Consider the following 19548-nt stretch of genomic DNA (forward strand, 5'->3'; position numbering starts at 1 on the left):
AAAAAAAAAAAAAAGGAAAATATTTGAAACAGGTAGCCAACTTGAGTGTTTCTATATGCTTGATTAGTACCTTCTCTTTATAAAGTAATCCTTAATTAAATTATTTTTCTTTCTCTTCTTTTTATCTTACTCAGGGGAAAAAAAGATATTCTAGTGGCATAAATAAAGGCTTGGAATATAGAAAAATTAGATTTTAATGAAATTCTTTTGTTTCTGGAAAAACTAGACTGATGATCTAAATATAGAGGCTTTGTTTTGTCAAGTACAGAAAAATGCAAATGTTTCTATAGGTAACAAGAAAAAGAAAAGGTTTTATGACTTTTCTTTGGAAATTACCAAATTGACAGGTTCCCTCCATCCACTCCCACCTTCCGTCTAATCGCTCTTTGAATTTGGCAGAAGTAGAAAAGAATATTATGAAAACCTTTAACGTTTTGCTCATGGCCAAGGCAGTGAGCTCAGAGCTCTGCTCCTTCATGGTTTTATCTGAATGTCACTTCAAGAACCAGCAAGTTACAACAGGTGCTTTGGGCCCTCTGAGGTTTAGGTGGCAGAAAGAAGTTGAATAAATGGAAGTAGAATCCTATGAAAAGAGAAAAAACTAGAAGCTCATGCCTGGCTACTGGCAGGTTGCAACACCATCCTTCTATGTGAAGAGCATCATAATAAAGACCATTTCTACGGAGAAATCTGTCATTCTCGAGTTCTAGCTTGCTTGCATGTATGTCCATTGTAGCCTTCTGTGGTGACAGTAAACCAATTATTTTGAGGTGATTTTCAGTGTTGTGACCGCATAAGTTTTATGCGTTCATACCTTTGTACTAGAATGTGGGAGAGAACACAAAATATCTAGGCTGTTAAGAATATGAGAATATTATTATGTTTTATTCTCTGCAGGCTTATTGAGCAAATGGAATCTTATTCCTTAACTTTGGACAATGAACGAGTGTTGGAACCTAATATAGCAATACAGTCTGTTAATATCACTTCCGAAAACATTGAGGGGTCTACCGGTGTTCTCTTCTCTGTGCTGAAAGGTGAGCTGTTTGTCTCATGCACACAGAATGTCCTGGTACCAATCACGAATAATGCTCTATTCCTGAAAATGTAGACTTCATACACTTCATTATTTTTTTCTTCTCATAGGAACCAGTAGTTCCTTTGCTTCTGGTTCAACATCTATAGAAAGAAATGTGAGCAGCCTTAATCCAAGTGAACAGACTGAACTTCAGATCTTGCTCAATACTACGAGAAGTAAGTCTCAAACTTTGTTACATTAAAAGACAAATCCAGAATCATGGAATTAATAACTTAAAACCCACAGAGGGAAAAAAATAACATCTACTTAGTTTTACAGTGAAAAATCTGCATTTGATTACGTTTGAGCTCTGACATATGGTAATCTGAACTCTCCTTTTCTAGGTCATAGAGATGATTATTTCTTTTTTTTTTCTTTTCAAAAACTTGATGGAGAATAGCAGAATGGAAGTGCTCCTGTGTGCACAATTCTGGTTTTCTACAAAAATCTTTCTAAAATATTCAGTTTCACACTTAGGCTTTTTTTTTTTTTTTTTGAGAGTTTTTTTGTTATAGGGGTTGTGAGCTCGCTGGACAGAGAAAGACAGAGACACAAAGTGAGAAATCACCTCCCAGGGGAATGGCCACATTGCAATCTCTCCTCCTTCATTTTCCTCTTGGGATCTTGGGCACACATGGACATGTGCCTGGTGTGAGTTTTAAGCTGCTGTATCCGGGACTTAAAACTGCTGTGGGTTACATGGGAGTCCAGCAACATAACCATTATGCCATCTGATGGTTCCACACTTACATATTTTAAAAAACATTCGGTCACAAGCTTTGTCCATATTTTCAGTGTCGTGACACTCACAGGTTCAGCTGCATCTGGTAGACCTACCCTTGGAACCATTCGTGTAACTAGCACAGCCATTGTTTAGTAGTATCAGCTTTAGGTTAGCTCCTGTACATTGTGCCCAGCATGAGCTTTCTATCATTTTGCAGACTGTCCTCCAAAAATTGTTATGAGTGGCTTGAAATAGTTATATTTTCAAAGTATATATTAAATTAAAAAAAGAGAAAGAAATACAGTAAATCAAACCCACACACTTTTGCTTTTCTTCACTCTCCAAAGAAAAATATCCAGTGCAACAAAGTGCATATTTTAGAAATAATAAATTCCTAATTGTACTGAGAAAGAAGAAAGAGTATCATTCATGGATCTGTCATGCTGTAGGATTTTGTTTCCATTTGCCTTGACCACATGTGGTTTCCTAGATGTAGGAAATGAAATCTAAGTCCTTTATAAGCTCTTTTGCATTTTCTCTTTCAATTTAAAAATATTTTACTCAGAGAGAGAAGTAAAGAAAATAATGAAAGCAGCACCTCGGTACCCACCAGCAAGGTTTGCTACATATGCTTCAGATTTCTTTTTTTTAAAAAAAGATAACAGCTACACTCTAAGGTCTTTTCAGTTGACTCTTCTGATCTCATCTTTCTAGAAATTATTAGGATCTTAAAATAGTTCACGGAAAAATGGGTATTATGAAAAACTCTGCATGGATTTCAAAATTACATCAAAGGAAACTCACACTTCATTTCTATTTTCCACAAACTTTTGGAGGATCCTTGTATGTCTTTCTGAAGTTGCGTTTATCACTTGCATGGTTTTCTTTAAAGTTTTGATATTCATAAGCTAAATATCCTACTATTGGAAAATTTTAAATATTTACATAAATGGTATGGCACTTGCTTTTTAAAATTTAACATTTTTGGAGGTTTATTCATGTGTGTTATCAAGCTCATTATCTTTTGCTTGTCTGAAACAGATGTTATTTTGCTAGTATGAAACAGATGTTATTTTCCTTTTACAGCTTGGAAGTTCAATGGTATGTTATTGCTGGTGGATTTTTCTCTCCCTTAATTTGAGCATTTTTCCAGGTGCTAGTGGACATTTGGATTTCATGTTCTCCCATTTGTTCAAATCCTGTGATCATTTTGCTTTTAGATTGCTTGTCTTCTTCATCATGATCATTAGATATTCTTTATGAATTCTCTATACCAATTCTTTCTGGTTATATAAGTTGCAAATATCTTCTTTCTAGTCAGTAGCTATCTTTCCCTTAGCTTTCAAAGTCTATTGTCATACCACATTATATATGTATTCTATATCTATGTATTAATCTTTTCCTCTATAATTTGTACTTTGCGTATTTAAAAGCATATTTTTTCTCATCCTACAGTTACCATGATAGTCTCCTGTTTTTTTCTTTTTCTTTTTTCTTGTTAATTCCCAGAGGGCCCATGAACTAACCAAAGACAGAATGGGAAAAAGCACCCCCAGTGCGACATGGGCATGCTTCGTCTTGTCAGGATTTAGGACATGTGTTTTTCAACCACTGGTCAAGGTTCGAGCTACAGTTGGCTGTGTGGGATCCAGCTCCCTTAACCACTAGGCTATGAGGCTTGCCCAATAGTCTTCTATTTTCTTCTGAATATTTTTAGTGTTTGTTTTTGTATTTAGGCCTTCAGTGCATCTAGAATTTATTTTTGTGTTGAAGAGAGGTAGGAATCTAATTTTTATTCCATATAAATAATATAGTCCAATGTGTTTAAAACACTGTTAAGAGACAGAGATTCAGATTGGATTGACAGGGATATGTTTTTGTATTGATAAAGAAAAGTAGTCTCTGGCCTGGCTTCTAGGCCTGGTAGTGAGGGCAGCTGGATTACAACATGGCTGACCACATGATTCAAATCCTGGATCTGGTGACTTGAGAAACACAACAGGTGCAAATGTGTGTGTGCCCAAAATCCCAGGAGAGAGAAATAGAGGAGAAGGAATTGGCAGCATGACCATTCCCTAGGGTGGGGTGCTTTCTCTTTTGCCTCTCTTTCTGTGTCTTTGTCTCTCTCTGGCAAGCACATGTCCATTCTAGAAAAAAAGAAAAAAGAAAAAGAACCTAGTCTTCAAAAACCTATATTTAGGAACCAGCAGATGGCATAATGGTTATATTGCTGGACTCCCACGTAGCTGACTGTGGTTCGAGTCCTGGACTTGGTGGCTTAAAATTCATGCCAGGGACATGTGTGTGTGTGCCCAAGATCTCAACTAGACTGTTAAACACCAATTACTCACAGACTGTAAATTTTTTGTTATTCTCTCTTCATATTCTTTGATGAATTTTATTTTTGCTGTTAGATTTCCTACATAAGGATTTACTTTCAAAACTAATAGTAGTTCTTTTTTTTTTTTTGAGAGGTTTTTGCTATAGGGCACGTGCACTCACCAGACACACACAGAGAGAGAGAGACAGACAGACAGACAGACAGAAAGCGAGAAATCACCCCCCAGGGGGGATGGCCACACCATAGTCCCTTCTCTTTCATTCTCCTCTCAGGATCTTGGGCACACACGCACACACTCCTGGCGTGAGTTTAAGCCACCAGGTCCGGGACTCGAAGCACAGTCGACTACATGCGAGTCCAGCGACTTTTCCATTATGCCAACTGCTGATCCCAAAACCCTATATTTTTAATTATTTGCTCTCCTAAAATTATATTATTAAAATGTATAATAAAAAATATTGGAGATACAGGGGTAATTGACCAAAATGCTAACATAGGAAGAGATTTTCATTGCAATCATCCTTGAAATTGAAGGTCACATAGATAGAAATAACTAACAAACTTCATCTTTTAAATATTTGCATGTTTCTTGGAGACAGAAAAATATATCATAAAAATTCTTATTAGATATCTATTGACTACATTAAAAATTGACCATTATTTAGGCTAATATAATCATAAAAGTTATATAAGACTTAATGCCTGACATCAGTGCAGCCAAGTTAGAAATGTATCATTAAAAATTAGCCAAGGGACCAGCAGCTGGCATAATGACTATGTCTCTGGATTCCCATGTAGTCAACCGCGGTTTGAGTCCTGGACCCAGTGGCTTAAATTCACACCGGGCGCGTGCGCGTGCGTGCCCAAGATCCTGAGAGGAGAATGGAGGAGAAGGGATTGTGGTGTGGCCATCCCTCATGGGGGGTGATTTCTCATTTTCTGTCTTTCTGTCTTTCTGGCGAGCGTGTGCACCCTTTAGCAAAAATCTCTTTAAAAAAAATTAGCCAAAATTAGAGGGCCAGCAGGTGGTATGGTGGTTAAGGTGTTGGATTCCCACATGGTCCACCATTGAGTTTGAGTCCCAGACCTCATGGTTTGGTTACTTATTTTCTCTGTCTCTGTCTCTCTCTGGTGAGCTCATATATCCTATGGCAAATTAAATAAAAATAATGGTAATAATAAATAAATTATGTAATTTTAAAAATAGCCAAAATTTTGTTCAATTAAAATATTTTTTAAGGTTTTTGCCATAGGGCACATGTGCTTGGCACAGAGAAACAGAGAGACGGAAAGTGATAAATCACTTAACATCCAAGAGGGATGGTCACATTACAATCTTGTCTCCTCCATTCTCCTCTTGAGAATTTGGCAGGCATGCACCTTAACCATCACACCATCTGCTGGGCCTGCAATTAGAAAATTTTAAAACAACATTGTTAGAAAATTAAAGTACAGATTACAAATTAGTTGAAAATTACTAGCCATAAGGACACCACATATCAAAACCTATGGGATGGGACAAAGCGGCAATTAAAGAAAAGTATATATACTTTTCTAAATTTATTAGAAAATAAAAGAATATGTTAAAATTATCTAATAATTCAGCTTGAGATGTATAAAAATAAAATAAATGTAAGGAAAACTAAAGGAATTAATAAATGTAAAAGTAGAATTTAATGAAAATAAAAATGAACAGGAGCCAGATGGTGGTACGGTAGTAAAATGGGCTGCTCTGTGAGGCAGGTCCATGCGGGGAGGTTACTGGCTTGTGTCCAGAGACCTCACTGAGTATACAGGACACATGTGCACCTGTGATCCAGGCTGGCTGACACTGGGGATCAGGCATGGGATCAGGACCCTGCCAGGGGTTCCGTAGTCCTTTCTCTCTACGTCACTCTCATTCATGGAATAAATACACTTAAAAAAGAGGAGGACAATTCATTTTAAAAAATGATCAAATGTTAGACCTTGTCAACAATATGAAAAATCACCTTCATGAAAAGACTAATGAAAAAAGCAAACTCCTGACAAATTTGATCCAAGAAAGAGAGAGACAAAGAGCAAGTGAGAGAGAATATAAAGAACTATTGAGGAGGTATAGCTAACAATATGGAGATTTAAAACACATGTGAGCAGATAACAAATGTAATTTCTTTTCATGAATCTGAATATCTACGAAAGTTATGATTTTTCAAATAAGTGACCAAAATACTGTAGGGTTGAGAGGAAGGACTCTCTTTTAAAGAAAAAAATTTATATACTTTAGATTTGAATTTTACAACGTGTCGTCTTTAAACAAATGGGAAAAAAAAAGATAAAAGAATCCTCACTGTATTTTTAGGGTTAACTTTGTCATCTTGTGTTCAGGAAGAATAATTTGGTGAGGTCAACGTGTCATGACAATAAGTCAGAAACCCACAGAAGACAGGGGAGGATATTTTGGAGTCTGTGGGGATCCTGCCTGACTCCTGCTCTCCCTCTTTTTAATTATTACTATTATTTTTTAGGTTTTTGCCATAGGGTATATGCGCTTGCTGGAGAGAGACTAAGAGGGAAACAGAAATCACCACCCAGGGGTGATAGCTATGCCACAGTCCCTTCTTCCCCATTCTTCTCCTGGGAGTGTGGGTATGCACACACACACACACACACACACACACACGCACACACACATAGCGTGATTTTTAAGTCATCGGGTCCAGGACTTGAACTGTGGTCGACCTTGTGGGAGTCCAGTGCCTTAACCATCTCACCACCCACAGGCCTCTTGCTCTCTGTCTTTAATTACATGATAAAGAGGCTGGTTTCCCCACCACTTTCAGTTTTCCTTATCATTAGGGAAAGAAAAAACTGCCAGGACCCTCTCAGCAGAACACGTTTTTTCTGAAGGGGGCGGGGCTGTGGGTTAGAAATAAACAAACGCACAAAGACATACAAGTACAGAAAAACCAGAATCGGGTGGGCCCAACTTCTCTGATGGAGAAAGCTGCGACTTCGAACTGGCCTCAGGTTTATTCTTTCGAAGGGCAGAAAATGGGGAAGAGGAAGTAGAAGGCCAAGCCAGTTGCTTTTGGATGTTAATCGTCTGAAGATGCGAAAACGACTGGCGCCATGTAGTTTCTCTGATCTTTTGGGGTTGAGTCTGATAAACACACGTGACTTCCCTTAACCTGACACTGCTTGGCCAGCAGTATCGATTAACAGCCCACATTAACAGCCCACAGCTACCATGTTCGTATGTTAATTGCTTTCATTGCCACGGAAATAACAGCTCACAGAACCAGAGCTGCGTTTCTGCATGTATCTGAAGGTCACCACGTTTGCTCACAATAGCTCCTCTCCATAGAAGTGTGTGAAGAATTAATTCATTAAAAACATATGCTTGTTTCTCCTGCTATTTTCAGTATAGCCAATGACTGTACAAAGTGTTAGGAGGACTTCCTCCGCTGGTTATGTCTGACCTCTGCCCGGTCAGGCCTGGTGGAAAACCCTCCACTGCACCATGCTCTCTCAGCATCATTCATAAACTCCAGGTAACTTTTCCCAATGTCCTGAAGAAATATTTCACAATAGCCTCCAGCCTTGATGGTCACAAAATAGCAGAGACTGATCATGGTAAAGGGTATGTGACCCAGGAACCTATTGAAAGAGTTACTTACTCACTTGTGATGTCACAGGACTAAGTCCCTGCTCAATCCCTTTGAACAGGAGATAGACCTCACGGAGCACTTCTCTAGGCACAACCTTCTGGGTGTTCACCCTTGGCCGTTTCTTCTCTAATGTCTTATTAGTGGAAGAAAGGGCATGGGCTGGGGCTACCCGCACATTACACTCACTGCATCTTGCTGCACAGAAAGCAAGATGCTTACTTTATGCATGAGGTTTTTGCAACACCCCCTTGAGATGCATTAGGCAGAAAGTATTGTTCCCATCTAGCAGGTAAGGAGGCTGAATCTCAGCAGGAAAAATTAACATGGTGGAGTGGCCAACCACAGGTCCTATGTGTTAATTGCATATTGAACTAATAAAAAGTTAAAGCAGCAAACAATTTTTATTGTACTTTACTCAAATATTAAGCAGTCATGTAGTTTAGCAATGACATGAGACTTTGTTTCTCATTTATTCTGGAGTTCATTTATTGATTTTTATGTCTCTTTTCCCCTAAAGAAAACACCACGGCATGTGGATTTGTTGTGTATCAAAATAACAAGCTTTTCCAATCAAAACGTTTTATAGCTAAGTCAAATTTTAGCCAAAAAATCATCTCCAGCACAACGGGTAAAAAGCAAAATCAGACTGCTTCTGTCGAGATGGTCTTTAGCCCAAAGGTGAGTTTTCCCATTACTGAAAATAAATTCAGCCCACTCTTGATTATACAAGTAGGGATAGTTTGAATAAAAGTGGAGGAAAAACTCTGTGAAAGAGTCTTTGAAGGATTCATTTAAATATTTCTCCTACCCACATCTTCTGTCCAACTAGCTAAATGCCAAGTGAAATAATTTGAATTTTATAGCCTTTCTCCCTTCCCTAATTTAAAATGAAGATACTAATGCTTACATAGTTCATTTTCAAATTTTATTCTATTTGATTTTTTTCTACCCAATTAAGCATCAAACATGTCAGTAATTGTAATTGTCTTATTAATTCTCAGTACAACCCAGGAGAATTCCGACTTCATTCCTATGCTTGTGCCTATTGGGATATTTTAAAAAAGGATTGGGATACGTATGGCTGTCACAAAGTCAGGGACACTGGTGGGTTCCTGCGCTGCCGCTGTAACCATACTACTAATTTTGCTGTATTAATGGTAAGAACGTACACAGTAATCGTTTTATAGACAAGAACCTTCCTTATAAACAATTCAGCAATGATTCCATTTGACTGAGTCACAAGTTCTGAAGCATGAAGCTGTTGTTACAGAGGTAAAGCTGCAGAGCTGGGTGTTGGAGATGGGTTTGATACATGCTTAGGTATATGTGCACAGTAGATAAGTTGCCTAAGACTTTTTCTATCGGAATCAGCCAAGTTACTCATTTTGTTAGGAGATGGCAAAGAAAAAGCACTTGAATTTATTGAATCTGTCCCATAGTTCCCACATGTATTCCTTAATTCTTTTAAACTCCAAAGCTATCCTGTGCAAGTAACCGCTAACACTTCTCAGCTCTGATACACAGCTATATATACATCTTGGAAAATTCTTGGGCTGACTTTTACGAAGAGGGGCTTCTGTGTGTTCCATTTCCAGATACCTGGTATTCTGGTGAAACCAAAATAGTGTATAGACTTGATGGAGTGTTTGTATTTGCATGAAATGGGAGGTATGTCCAGTGCCCCTCTACTCCTGATGGGCTGTTGAAGCTGTGCATCTTACCCAGAGAAGCAGACGTTTCCATTCCACAATAGCTTTGATGTATTTGTATTTGGAGGGCAGTCAAATGTAGTTCAGTACAGACTATTAAAGCATAGAATGTTGCTTTTTAACAAAATTTGAGATTTTCTCATTTTAATGACCAAATCTCTTTTATTCTGACTTTGATTACTTTTATAACTCACATTGCAGAGAGAACTCTTTTCTCAATCATAGGATACCAAAGATAAATATTGGCATTTTTGATATCTTCAAGTCATAATATCATTATTTAGTTGTGTAAAATTCAAGTTGTTAAATAAATTACATGATACGATTATTTTGTCATAGTTATCTTTCTTTTTTGAAGTCAGTCTTCTATTTATTCTCAATAATATCTGAGTTGCCTAATGCCTACCTACCCACATTTGCGATTAATTCTGTGTTGTGATATTTAAAGAAAAAAAAGGCTGATTAGAATTATATGGAGGGTAAGAGTGGATAGGCTCTGAGTGAATGCATGACTTCTGAGACCTGAATAGCTATGTATTCAATGATTCTTTATGTGTCTACTTAGCATCCTATACACAGGAAATAACAAGAAATTTTTGTTTTATTATTTTTTAAAATAAAAGTTCTTATGTTTCTTTTTACAAAAGCAATATATACTCATTTTATAAGGTATAAAGTTTACCTGTAGAACAGAAATATACTGATATGGAAAGTGTTTGTGATACAATAGCACTTCAAACATTAACTTGTTGTGTTAACAAACCCCTATATAGTGGTATGAGAGACATAGATAATATTCGTAAGCACATTTAAACATGCTACCTCTGGAGAAAAGACAGGATTTTAAGAAGTAGAGTATGTGGGCTAGCAGAGGGCATAGTGGTTACGTCACTGGACTCCCACACGGCCAGCTGCAGTTTGAATCCCAGACACAGTGGCTTGAAAATCATGTGGGGCATGTGTATGTGTGTGCCCAAGATCCCAAGAGGAGAATAGAGGAGAAGGATTGCAAGCATGGCCATCCCCCCTGGGGTGTGATTTCTCACTTTCTCTCACACTGTGTCTGTCTCTCTTTCTCGCAAGTATACATGAAAGCAAATGCCTCTCAAAAAGAAAGAAACAAGGGAACCAGCAGTTAGCGTAATGGCTCTTTCTCTGGACTCCCACGTAGTCGACCGTGGTTCGCGTCCCGGACCCGGTGGCTTAAAACTCACGCCAGGCGCGTGTACGTGGGTGCCCAAGATCCTGAGAGGAGAATGGAAGAGAAGGGATTGCGGCGTGACCATCCCCCCTGGGGGGTGATTTCTCGCTTTCTGTCTCTATGTCTCTGTCTGTCTGGAGAGCGCACGCGCCCTATAGCGAAAACCTCTCAAAAAAAAAAAAAAGAAAGAAAGAAAGAAAGAAACAAAAAAAGTAGAGTGTGGTGTGAGGGAGTTGGCAGTAAAGAGAAACAGAATTTTTATTATGTTTCTGTATTACTTTCTCCTTTTTAAAAGAATTATTTATTTATTTATTTATTTCCATTTGGTATTATTATTAATTTTGGCATACATGAGAGAGAGAGAGAGAGAAAGGAGAAGTGAGACCAAGTCTGAGACTTGAACCATGGTTGGCCATGTGGGAGTCCAGTGCTTTTAACCACCACATCACCTGCCAGCCCCATGTATTACTTTCATATTTTACACATAAGCATACATTGCATTTATAATTTTTTCTTTTTTTGAGAGAGAGATTTTTGCTATAGAACATGTATGCTCACTAGAGCGACAGAGAGAATGAGAGACAGAAAGCAAGAAGGCACCCCTCAGGGGAATGGTCATGCCACAATCCCTTCTCCTCCATTCTCTTAGAATTTTGGGCACACACGCACATATGCCTGGCATGAGTTTTAAGCCCCAGGGTCTGGGACTTGAACCATGGTCAACTACATGGGAGTCCAGAGATGTAACCATTATGCCGTTTGCTGGCCCTGCATTTCTAATTATAACAATTTATAAAAATGATAAATTACAGATAAGTGAAAAGAACTATGTGTATCTACCCTCTAATTACTATCATTACTATCTCTCCAGATTTTTTTTCTTCAAATTTTTTTTCATACACTTGCGAAAGAGAGACACAGAGAGAGAGAAGGTGGAAAAGTAAGAAAGTACCTTTCATGGGTGATGGCTATGTTGCCATCCCTTCTCTTCCATTTTTCCTTTTTGGATTTTGAGCATGCACACACATATACCTGGCGTGGTTTTTGTTTGTTTGTTTGTTTTGGAGAGGTTTTTGCTATAGGGTGCGTGCAGTCTCCAGAAAAACAGAGAGAGACAGAAAGCGAGAAGTCACCCACCAGGGTGGGATGGTCATGCTGCAGTCCCTTCTTCTCCATTCTCCTCTCAGGATCTTGGGCACGCAAACACATGCACCTGGTGTGAGTTTAAGCCACCAGGTCCGGACTTGAACCGCGGTTGACTACATGGGAGTCCAATGACATAGCCATTACACTAACTGCTGGTCCCCTGGCATGTTTTTTAAGCTGCTGGGTCTGGGACTCAAACTGTGGAATCAACCATATGGAATCAAGCCACCTTAACTACCATGCCACCAGCCAGCACTCTCTCTAGATTTCTAATAGTACATAATCTCACACAAAATATATTGTTCTATGCATAAATACTAACATACTGGGATAGGTGTAGATATATTAAACAAGTGAGGTGTGTTTCTTTCTTTCTTTCTTTTTTTTTTTTGCAATAGGTCGCATGCACTCGCCAGACAGAGAGAGACAGAGAGACAGAAAGTGAGAAATGACCCCCCAGGGGAGATGGCCACGCCGCAATCTCTTGTCCTCCATTCCCCTCTCGGGATCTTGGGCATGCACGTGCACGCGCCTGGCGTGAGTTTAAGCCACCGGGTCCGGGACTTGAACCGCAGTCGACTACGTGGGAGTCCAGCGACATAGCCATTACGCTAACTGCTGGTCCTGTTTTTTTTTTTGTTTTTTTTTTAACTAACAGTCTCATATGAACATCCTCCCATGTCCATGAGAATCTTTTCTGCAGTTTTATCTTTAGTGATTAGCTTAGGTATGCTTGGAGTATAGTTACACATAAAAATAAGAACAGATAAAGGAAACAACTCTACGCAATTTAGATAGAATATAAACAACTTTGGTTTAAGACACTGAGAAAAATTATGTATATGTTCTCTGACTGAATTAGATAATTGTTCTCAAGGCTCTAGTTTGCATGGAGGCTTAGAGATAAGATGCTAAATTTATCTCATTTTTAAATATATCAAAAGCGTGATAAAAATAAGACGTAGCTGGCAACTCTCTGGTTATTTTTGGCAATGTAATGCTTCATGACATTGACTTTCACTGACATTTCAGGAATGGTTATTTAAAAATATGTGTTTTCACTTATTTTCTAGACTTTCCAAAAGGATGTTCAGTACCCTGACTCACTAGACAAATTATCTCAAGTTGGATGTGCACTGTCCATTACCGGTCTGGTTCTCACAATTATATTTCAGATTGCCACCAGGTAAGAAGGGAAGCAGGTGCTTCTTATAAGAGAAATTGCTATCTTGACACAAGTTACTCTGAGTATATTCTCATCAGAATACTGGGACCAGCAGATGGTGTAATGGTTATGTTGCTGGACTCCCACATAATGGACCACAGTTCTAGTCTCAGACTCGGTGGCTTGAAACTCAGGGTACATGTGCGTGCCCATGATCCCGAGAGGTGAATGGGAAAGGGATTGTACTGTGGACATCTCCCCAGGGGGTGATTTCTTGCTTTATGTCTGTCTCTGTCTGTCTCTGTCTCTCCAGTGAGTACATGCACCCTAAAGAAAAAAATTGCTCTAAAAAAACAAAAACAAAAACAAACAAGTGTAACGGTTATGTTGCTGAACTCCCATGTAGTCAACTACAGTTCAAGTCCCGGACTTGGTAACTTAAAACACACCAGGTAGGGATGTGTGTGTGTGTGTCCAAGATCCCAAGAGGAGAATGGAGGAGAAGGGATTGCAGCATGGCCATCCCCATAGGGGTGATTTCTCATTTTCTATCTCTTTCTTTCTAGTGAGCACACATGTCCTATAGCAAAACCCTCTCTCAAAAAAAAAAAAAAAAAAAAAAAAAAAAAAAGAAAAGAAAAAAGAATAGTCTCTCTGAACTACAGGGAATTATGGATTCAATTCAACATGCTCATTTTTTGCCTTAGAGTCGTGCACTCTCCTTAGAAAGAGAGAGAGATAGAGAGAAACAGACACAGTGCAAGGAAAAGTGAGAAATCACCCCCCCAGGGGGGTGGTCATGCCCTAATCCCTTTTCCTTCATTTTCCTCCTAGTATCTTGGGCATGCAAGCACATGCCCTTAGCGTGATTTTTCAAGCCACTGGGTCCTGGACTCAAACGGTGATCAGCCATGTGGGAGTTCAGCAAAGTAACTGCCATGCCCTCTGCTGGTCCCTCAGCATATTTGCTGTACAGAAGAGGATGCTCAGGTCTGCAGAGGCTAAGAAATACACACAAATAAATATATAATTATAAATTGTGTCAATTGCCTTGAAGGAAAATTGCATGCCACATAATTACAAATTTGTCTTGTAAAATTAACGTGGTCCTGCAGCTCATTAATTCCACAGTCCCTTAGTTTTTAATAGAACTATGTTTGCCAATTTGGATTTGTAAAAGAAACACTGCTAAATAGCAAATTTTAAAAAATAAATGTTAAATTCTATACAATTTTCAGGTAGTGAAATGTTAAAAAATATTTGAATTCCATAGGTTTTAAAATGTTATTTTTAAGTATGAGAAGCCTTTTTCTTAGAGAGAGATGGGGAACAGAGAGAGAGAGAGAGAGAGATAAGTACCTCCAGAAGGCTCCTCACACCGTGATCCACCCTTGGTCTGTCAGCCTGGATCACGGCATGTGTTTGTGTGTGTACCTGGCATGCACATGGAGTTCCTATGACATGAACCCAAGACATTCCCATGTTGTTCCAGTTGCATTACTGATTTGGCACCACCTGGCCCCATAGTTTTGAAAAATAATCTAATTATAAATAATTATCTTTAAATATACATTTATTTCCACCTGTCCTCTTCACTCAAGGTTCAGTTTTGCATCCCATTCATTTTTTCTCACATGCTACATTTTAAACACTCTCTAATCTTTTGTAAAATTTTTATAAAGTTCATCTACTTGTTTACTGTCTGTTTTCCACAGCAGCATAAACATTTGTGAGGACCATGACTCCTCTGATGTTGTTGTTGCTGTTTATTCTGTTTCGCTTTCATCACTGTAACCCCAGGGCAGAACATGTACCCAGACGATAGTAAAGGAGTACCCATGGAATAAAAGGTCTATAGAGCATGCCCATCTGGCTCTCCCCTTAATTGTACCCAGCCGATAGTCAAGGAGTACCCGTGGAATAAAAGGTCTATTGAGCATGCCCATCTGGCTCTCCCCTTAATCTTGAGGTGTCTCGAGATAAACTCATCTTTCCTTCAGGATCATTTCTCCTTTCTAAAATTCTTCACAACCATTTTCTCAGATGTGCAGAGTCAGAACTTTTAGTTTTAAAGTACTGCTTTTTAAAAATGTCCCATCGTTTTATGTTAAAAAAAAAAAAGACTCACAAAAAATTGAAAGAGAACATCAGACTCCCATATACGCTTCACCTAGATTTTCCCAAATATTAACATTTTGCTTTGTCTTATTTTCTACTTTTCCCCCAGATTTTTAAAAGCAAGTTATACACACCATGACAGTTATCTCTAAATGATTAAAGTAATTTTTTCCATGACAGAGAGAGAGAGAGATAGCATCACCAACTGTCTTGACACCGTGGTCCTCAGCCAGCTCCAGCTCATGGGCATGAGCATGTCAATCAGCCAGCTCCAGCTCATGGGCATGAGCATGCCAGGCATCTCAGAGAGGTCTCTGAACATGGACCAGGACTTCCCACGTGGTGCCGGGCATCTCAGGGAGGCCTCTGAACATGGACCAGGACCTCCCACGTAGTGCCGGGCATCTCAGGGAGGCCTCTGAACATGGACCAGGACCTCCCATGTGGTGCCTGGTGTCAGAGAGGTCTCTGAACATGGACCAGGACCTCCCACATGGTGCCGGGCATCTCAGAGAGGTCTCTGAACGTGGACCAGGACCTCCCACGTGGTGCCTGGCATCTCAGAGAGGTCTCTGAACATGGACCAGGACCTCCCATGTGGGTCAGCCTCACAGAGCCTTCTCTTTTAACTCTACGTCATGGTCCTTCTCCCTGTCATCATTAAATTTTTAAATTCATATCTCCTAAGAACAAAAGCATTTTCTTACATGGCATAGTACTATCTCCACTCAGAAAATTGAATTCAATAAATTTACTGTTAATATTATTGTATTAATATTTAATCCACATTAAAATCTCTCCAACTGTCCCAGGTATGACCATTATAGCTAGTCTCCCCCTGCCATTTCATCCAGTTGTCATGTCTTTTTTTTTTTTTTTGCTATAGGACGTATGTGCTCGCCAGACAGACAGAGAGAGACAGAGAGACAGAAAGCGAGAAATCACCCCCCAGGGGGGATGGCCACACCGCAATCCCGCTCCTCTATTCTCCTCTCAGGATCCTAGGCATGCACGCACACGTGCCCGGCGTGAGTTTAAGCCACCGGGTCCGGGACTTGAGCCGCAGTCGACTACGTGGGAGTCCAGCAACATAGCCCTTACGCTAACTGCTGGTCCCAGTTGTCATGTCTTTTTATTCTCCTTTAGCTCAGAATAATTTCTCTTTCTTTGTTTGTTATGGTCTTTCATGACACTGTTTTTGTTTGTTTGTTTGTTTTTGAGAGGTTTTTGCTATAGGGCACATGCACTTGCCAGAAAGACAGAGAGACAGAAAGCGAGAAATCACCTGCCAGGGGGGATGGCCACACTGCAATCCCTTCTCCTCCATTCTCTCGGGATCTCGGGCATGTATGCACACGCGGTTGGTGTGAGTTTAAGCCACGAGACTCGAAGCACGGTCAACTATATGGGAGTCCAGCGACATAGCCATTATGCCAACTGCTGGTCCGACACTGATTTTTTTATAAAGCATTTAAGCTAATTGCTTTGAAGAGTGTTCAATGATTATAGAATTTATCTGAAATTTTTCTCATGTTTAGAAACAGGTTAAATATTTTTGGTGGGAATACAGCATTGAATCTTTTTCAGCGTGACACAAGCAAGTTCATGATACTCAGTTTGTCCCATTATTGGTTGTAAATTTGATTTCTTTGTTTAAAGTGACATATACCAGATTTTTACATTGTGAAGATTCATTTTTTTCTGTTAGCAAATCCTAAGTAATCCATGGGATACTGCTTTAGCATCGTGTGATGCCCTGTTTTCCAATCATCTGTTACACTATGATTTTGGTGTCCACTGATGACCTTTACTGAAATTATTCCGTCAGTGATTAAAAAATGACGAGCTTCTCATCTATATTTATTTAATATACTCTTTTGCAAAACCTGCACATCCTTGTGTAGATGAAGAATGCTCCTTCATGCTGTTTTGTCATGTGTCAGTCAGCCTTGAAGCACACCCTTACTTCAATCACAGGAAATAATGAGCTCACCTTTCATGCCCTCTGACCCATTTCTGAACCAGCTATTTCTCCCAAAAGCCAGATTTTTTTTCCAAGATAAAATCTTTTTTTTTTTTAAATATAATTACTTATTTTTTAATTCATTTATTTTCAATTTGACCAGAGAAAGACACAGAGAGAGAAAGACTGAGAAAGCAAGCTGCCAGGTCTGGGACTCAAACCGTGGTCAGCCATGTGGGAGTGTCCAGCACCTTAACCACCACGCCACCTGCTGGTCCCAAGATAAAATCGTATTGGGTCACACTTCTCCTGCGTGAGCCTCTGAAATAGCTGGGACCACAGGCGCACCCCCACACCCCAGCTCCAAGCTTCTGATCCTCCTGCCTCAGCCCCCTGAGTCTCTGGGATTACAAGCACATGACTACACCTGACTTCTTAGGATGGACCAAGAAGTGAACCTGGGTCTCCCATGTGGGCCCAGCCTCCAGACCACAGCTTCTTAGTAGCATGTGCCACTGCGCTGAGCCCAGAGTTGTTTTTGATTCTTTTATTTCACTTTCTACACTAAATAAGTCTTTTTTTTTTTTTTTTTGAGAGAGAGAGAGAGAAACTTTTGCTATAGGGCACATGTGGTTGCTGGGGAGACAGAGAGAGACAGAGAGACAGACAGTGAGAAAACACCCCCCAGGGGGAAGGCCACGCTGCAATCCCTTCTTCTCCATCCTCCGCTCGGGATCATGGGCATGCACGCACGTGCCAGGCGTGAGTTTAAGCCACTGGGTCTGGGACTAGAACTGCTGTTGACTACGTGGGAGTCCAGTGACATACCCATTATGACATCTGCTGGTCCCCTCACTTACACATTTTATATATGCATATTTTAAGCTTTATTCTTTAGTCATATTAGAGTTGTGTGCCTGCACATGAGAGAGAGAGAGAGAGAGAGAGACGAGCCCCCTCCACAAGGTCCAGTCATGGTGCTATTCCCTTCCTCCAGCCGTCAGATTCGGGGTGCTGGTGTGTGCACCTTGTATAACTCAGGCAGACTGGACCAAGGGTTCAAACCACAGTTGCCAGATGGGATCCTGCTTCTCTTGAACAGCACATTATCACCGGTCATAAACTTCTATACTGAGTGCTGATTATGTGCCAAGCGCCACGTGAGGATCTGAATACAGAACTATGACCAAGACAGATATGCTGTCATTCCCCATGGAATTTATATTCTCAAGTGGGGAGAGGGTGACAGACATAGCACAAATTATACACACAGGTAAATACATAGTCACAAATTGTGGCAAGTGCCTGAAGGAAAGGTACTTGCCTTGTAATTATGAGTTTGTCACATAAAATTAGATTTCTTCTCTATTTGTCCCCTCATTCATTTTTCTACCATCACCACAGTGTACTGAGAATTTTTTGGTTCCATATAGATAAGTTGTAGTTTACTGTTTAACTAGATTTTTTTTGCCTAACATTTCACTCCTTTCATTTGTCTTTAGATTTTTTAAAGTATTATTTTATTTAACTTTATTTATTATAATAATAATTATTATTTTCCAGTTTGATCAAACACATACACACACACACACACACACACACACACACACAGAGCGAGAGAGAGAGAGAGGGAAAGTGAAAGCAAACCACCAGGTCTAGGACTTGAACTGCAGTTGACCATGTGGGAAGGAGTTCAGTGCTCTTAACCACCATGCCACCTGCTGGCCCCTTTTTCTTCCTCTTCTTCTTTTTTTAAATTAGTGTATTTCCTAGTACAATTCTGCAACCATAAATGCCACTATAATTCACCAGGAAATGAAAACAAAAATAAAGAAAAATTTTATTGATTTAAAAATACTCAATCAAATAGTTTTTTTAAATTGTTGTTGCTGTCCATAGTTAGGTTTCCATATAATAATAATGCATAGATTATAGTAATATTTTATAAGAAGGGACAGGCTATTTGAAAATATTCTGTCCTTTCTGTGGATTGTAACTTATGCTAAAAATTAAGCAAATGTTTGCAGCTCTGTTCATTAAACCTTTCAAAAAAACAATAAAACCGAGTCACTGAAGTAATCTCAACTAAAATGCTAAGAAGACAGAATGAGTTCTGTTTGAATATAAACTGCTTACTTGGTGTGGCAATCCCAAGACTGAGAAAGCTCAGGATGGGGCATCATAAAACCATAAAGGATGATATAATGGGCAAACAGACTTGTTCATCAAATTCTGGGATATTAAGAATAGAGAGGGGGACCAGCAGTTAGCTTAAAGGCTATGTCGCTGGACTCCCATGTAGTCGACCGTGGTTCGAGTCCTGGACCCGGTGGCTTAAACTCACGCTGGGTGTGTGTACGTGTGTGCCCAAGATCCCAAGAGGAAAATGGAGGAAAAGGGACTGTGGCGTGGCCATCCCTGGGGAGTGATTTCTCGCTTTCTGTCTCTCTGTC

General features: G+C 39.6%; 1 protein-coding gene across 1 annotated transcript in view; it reads left to right on the forward strand.

Annotated features, from left to right (window-relative positions):
* The window catches only part of ADGRG7 (adhesion G protein-coupled receptor G7), a 72255-nt gene that overhangs the window by 32179 nt on the left and 20528 nt on the right, over positions 1-19548 (forward strand). The window contains exons 7-11 of the mRNA XM_006143565.2: positions 898-1037; positions 1147-1254; positions 8311-8471; positions 8795-8950; positions 12923-13035. Coding sequence (XP_006143627.1) covers positions 898-1037; positions 1147-1254; positions 8311-8471; positions 8795-8950; positions 12923-13035 — 678 coding nt within the window. The remainder of the gene's footprint in view (positions 1-897; positions 1038-1146; positions 1255-8310; positions 8472-8794; positions 8951-12922; positions 13036-19548) is intronic.

The sequence above is a fragment of the Tupaia chinensis genome, unplaced genomic scaffold (genome assembly GCF_000334495.1).
Source record: "Tupaia chinensis unplaced genomic scaffold, TupChi_1.0 Scaffold000100_1, whole genome shotgun sequence".
NCBI classification, from domain to species: Eukaryota; Metazoa; Chordata; class Mammalia; order Scandentia; family Tupaiidae; genus Tupaia; species Tupaia belangeri.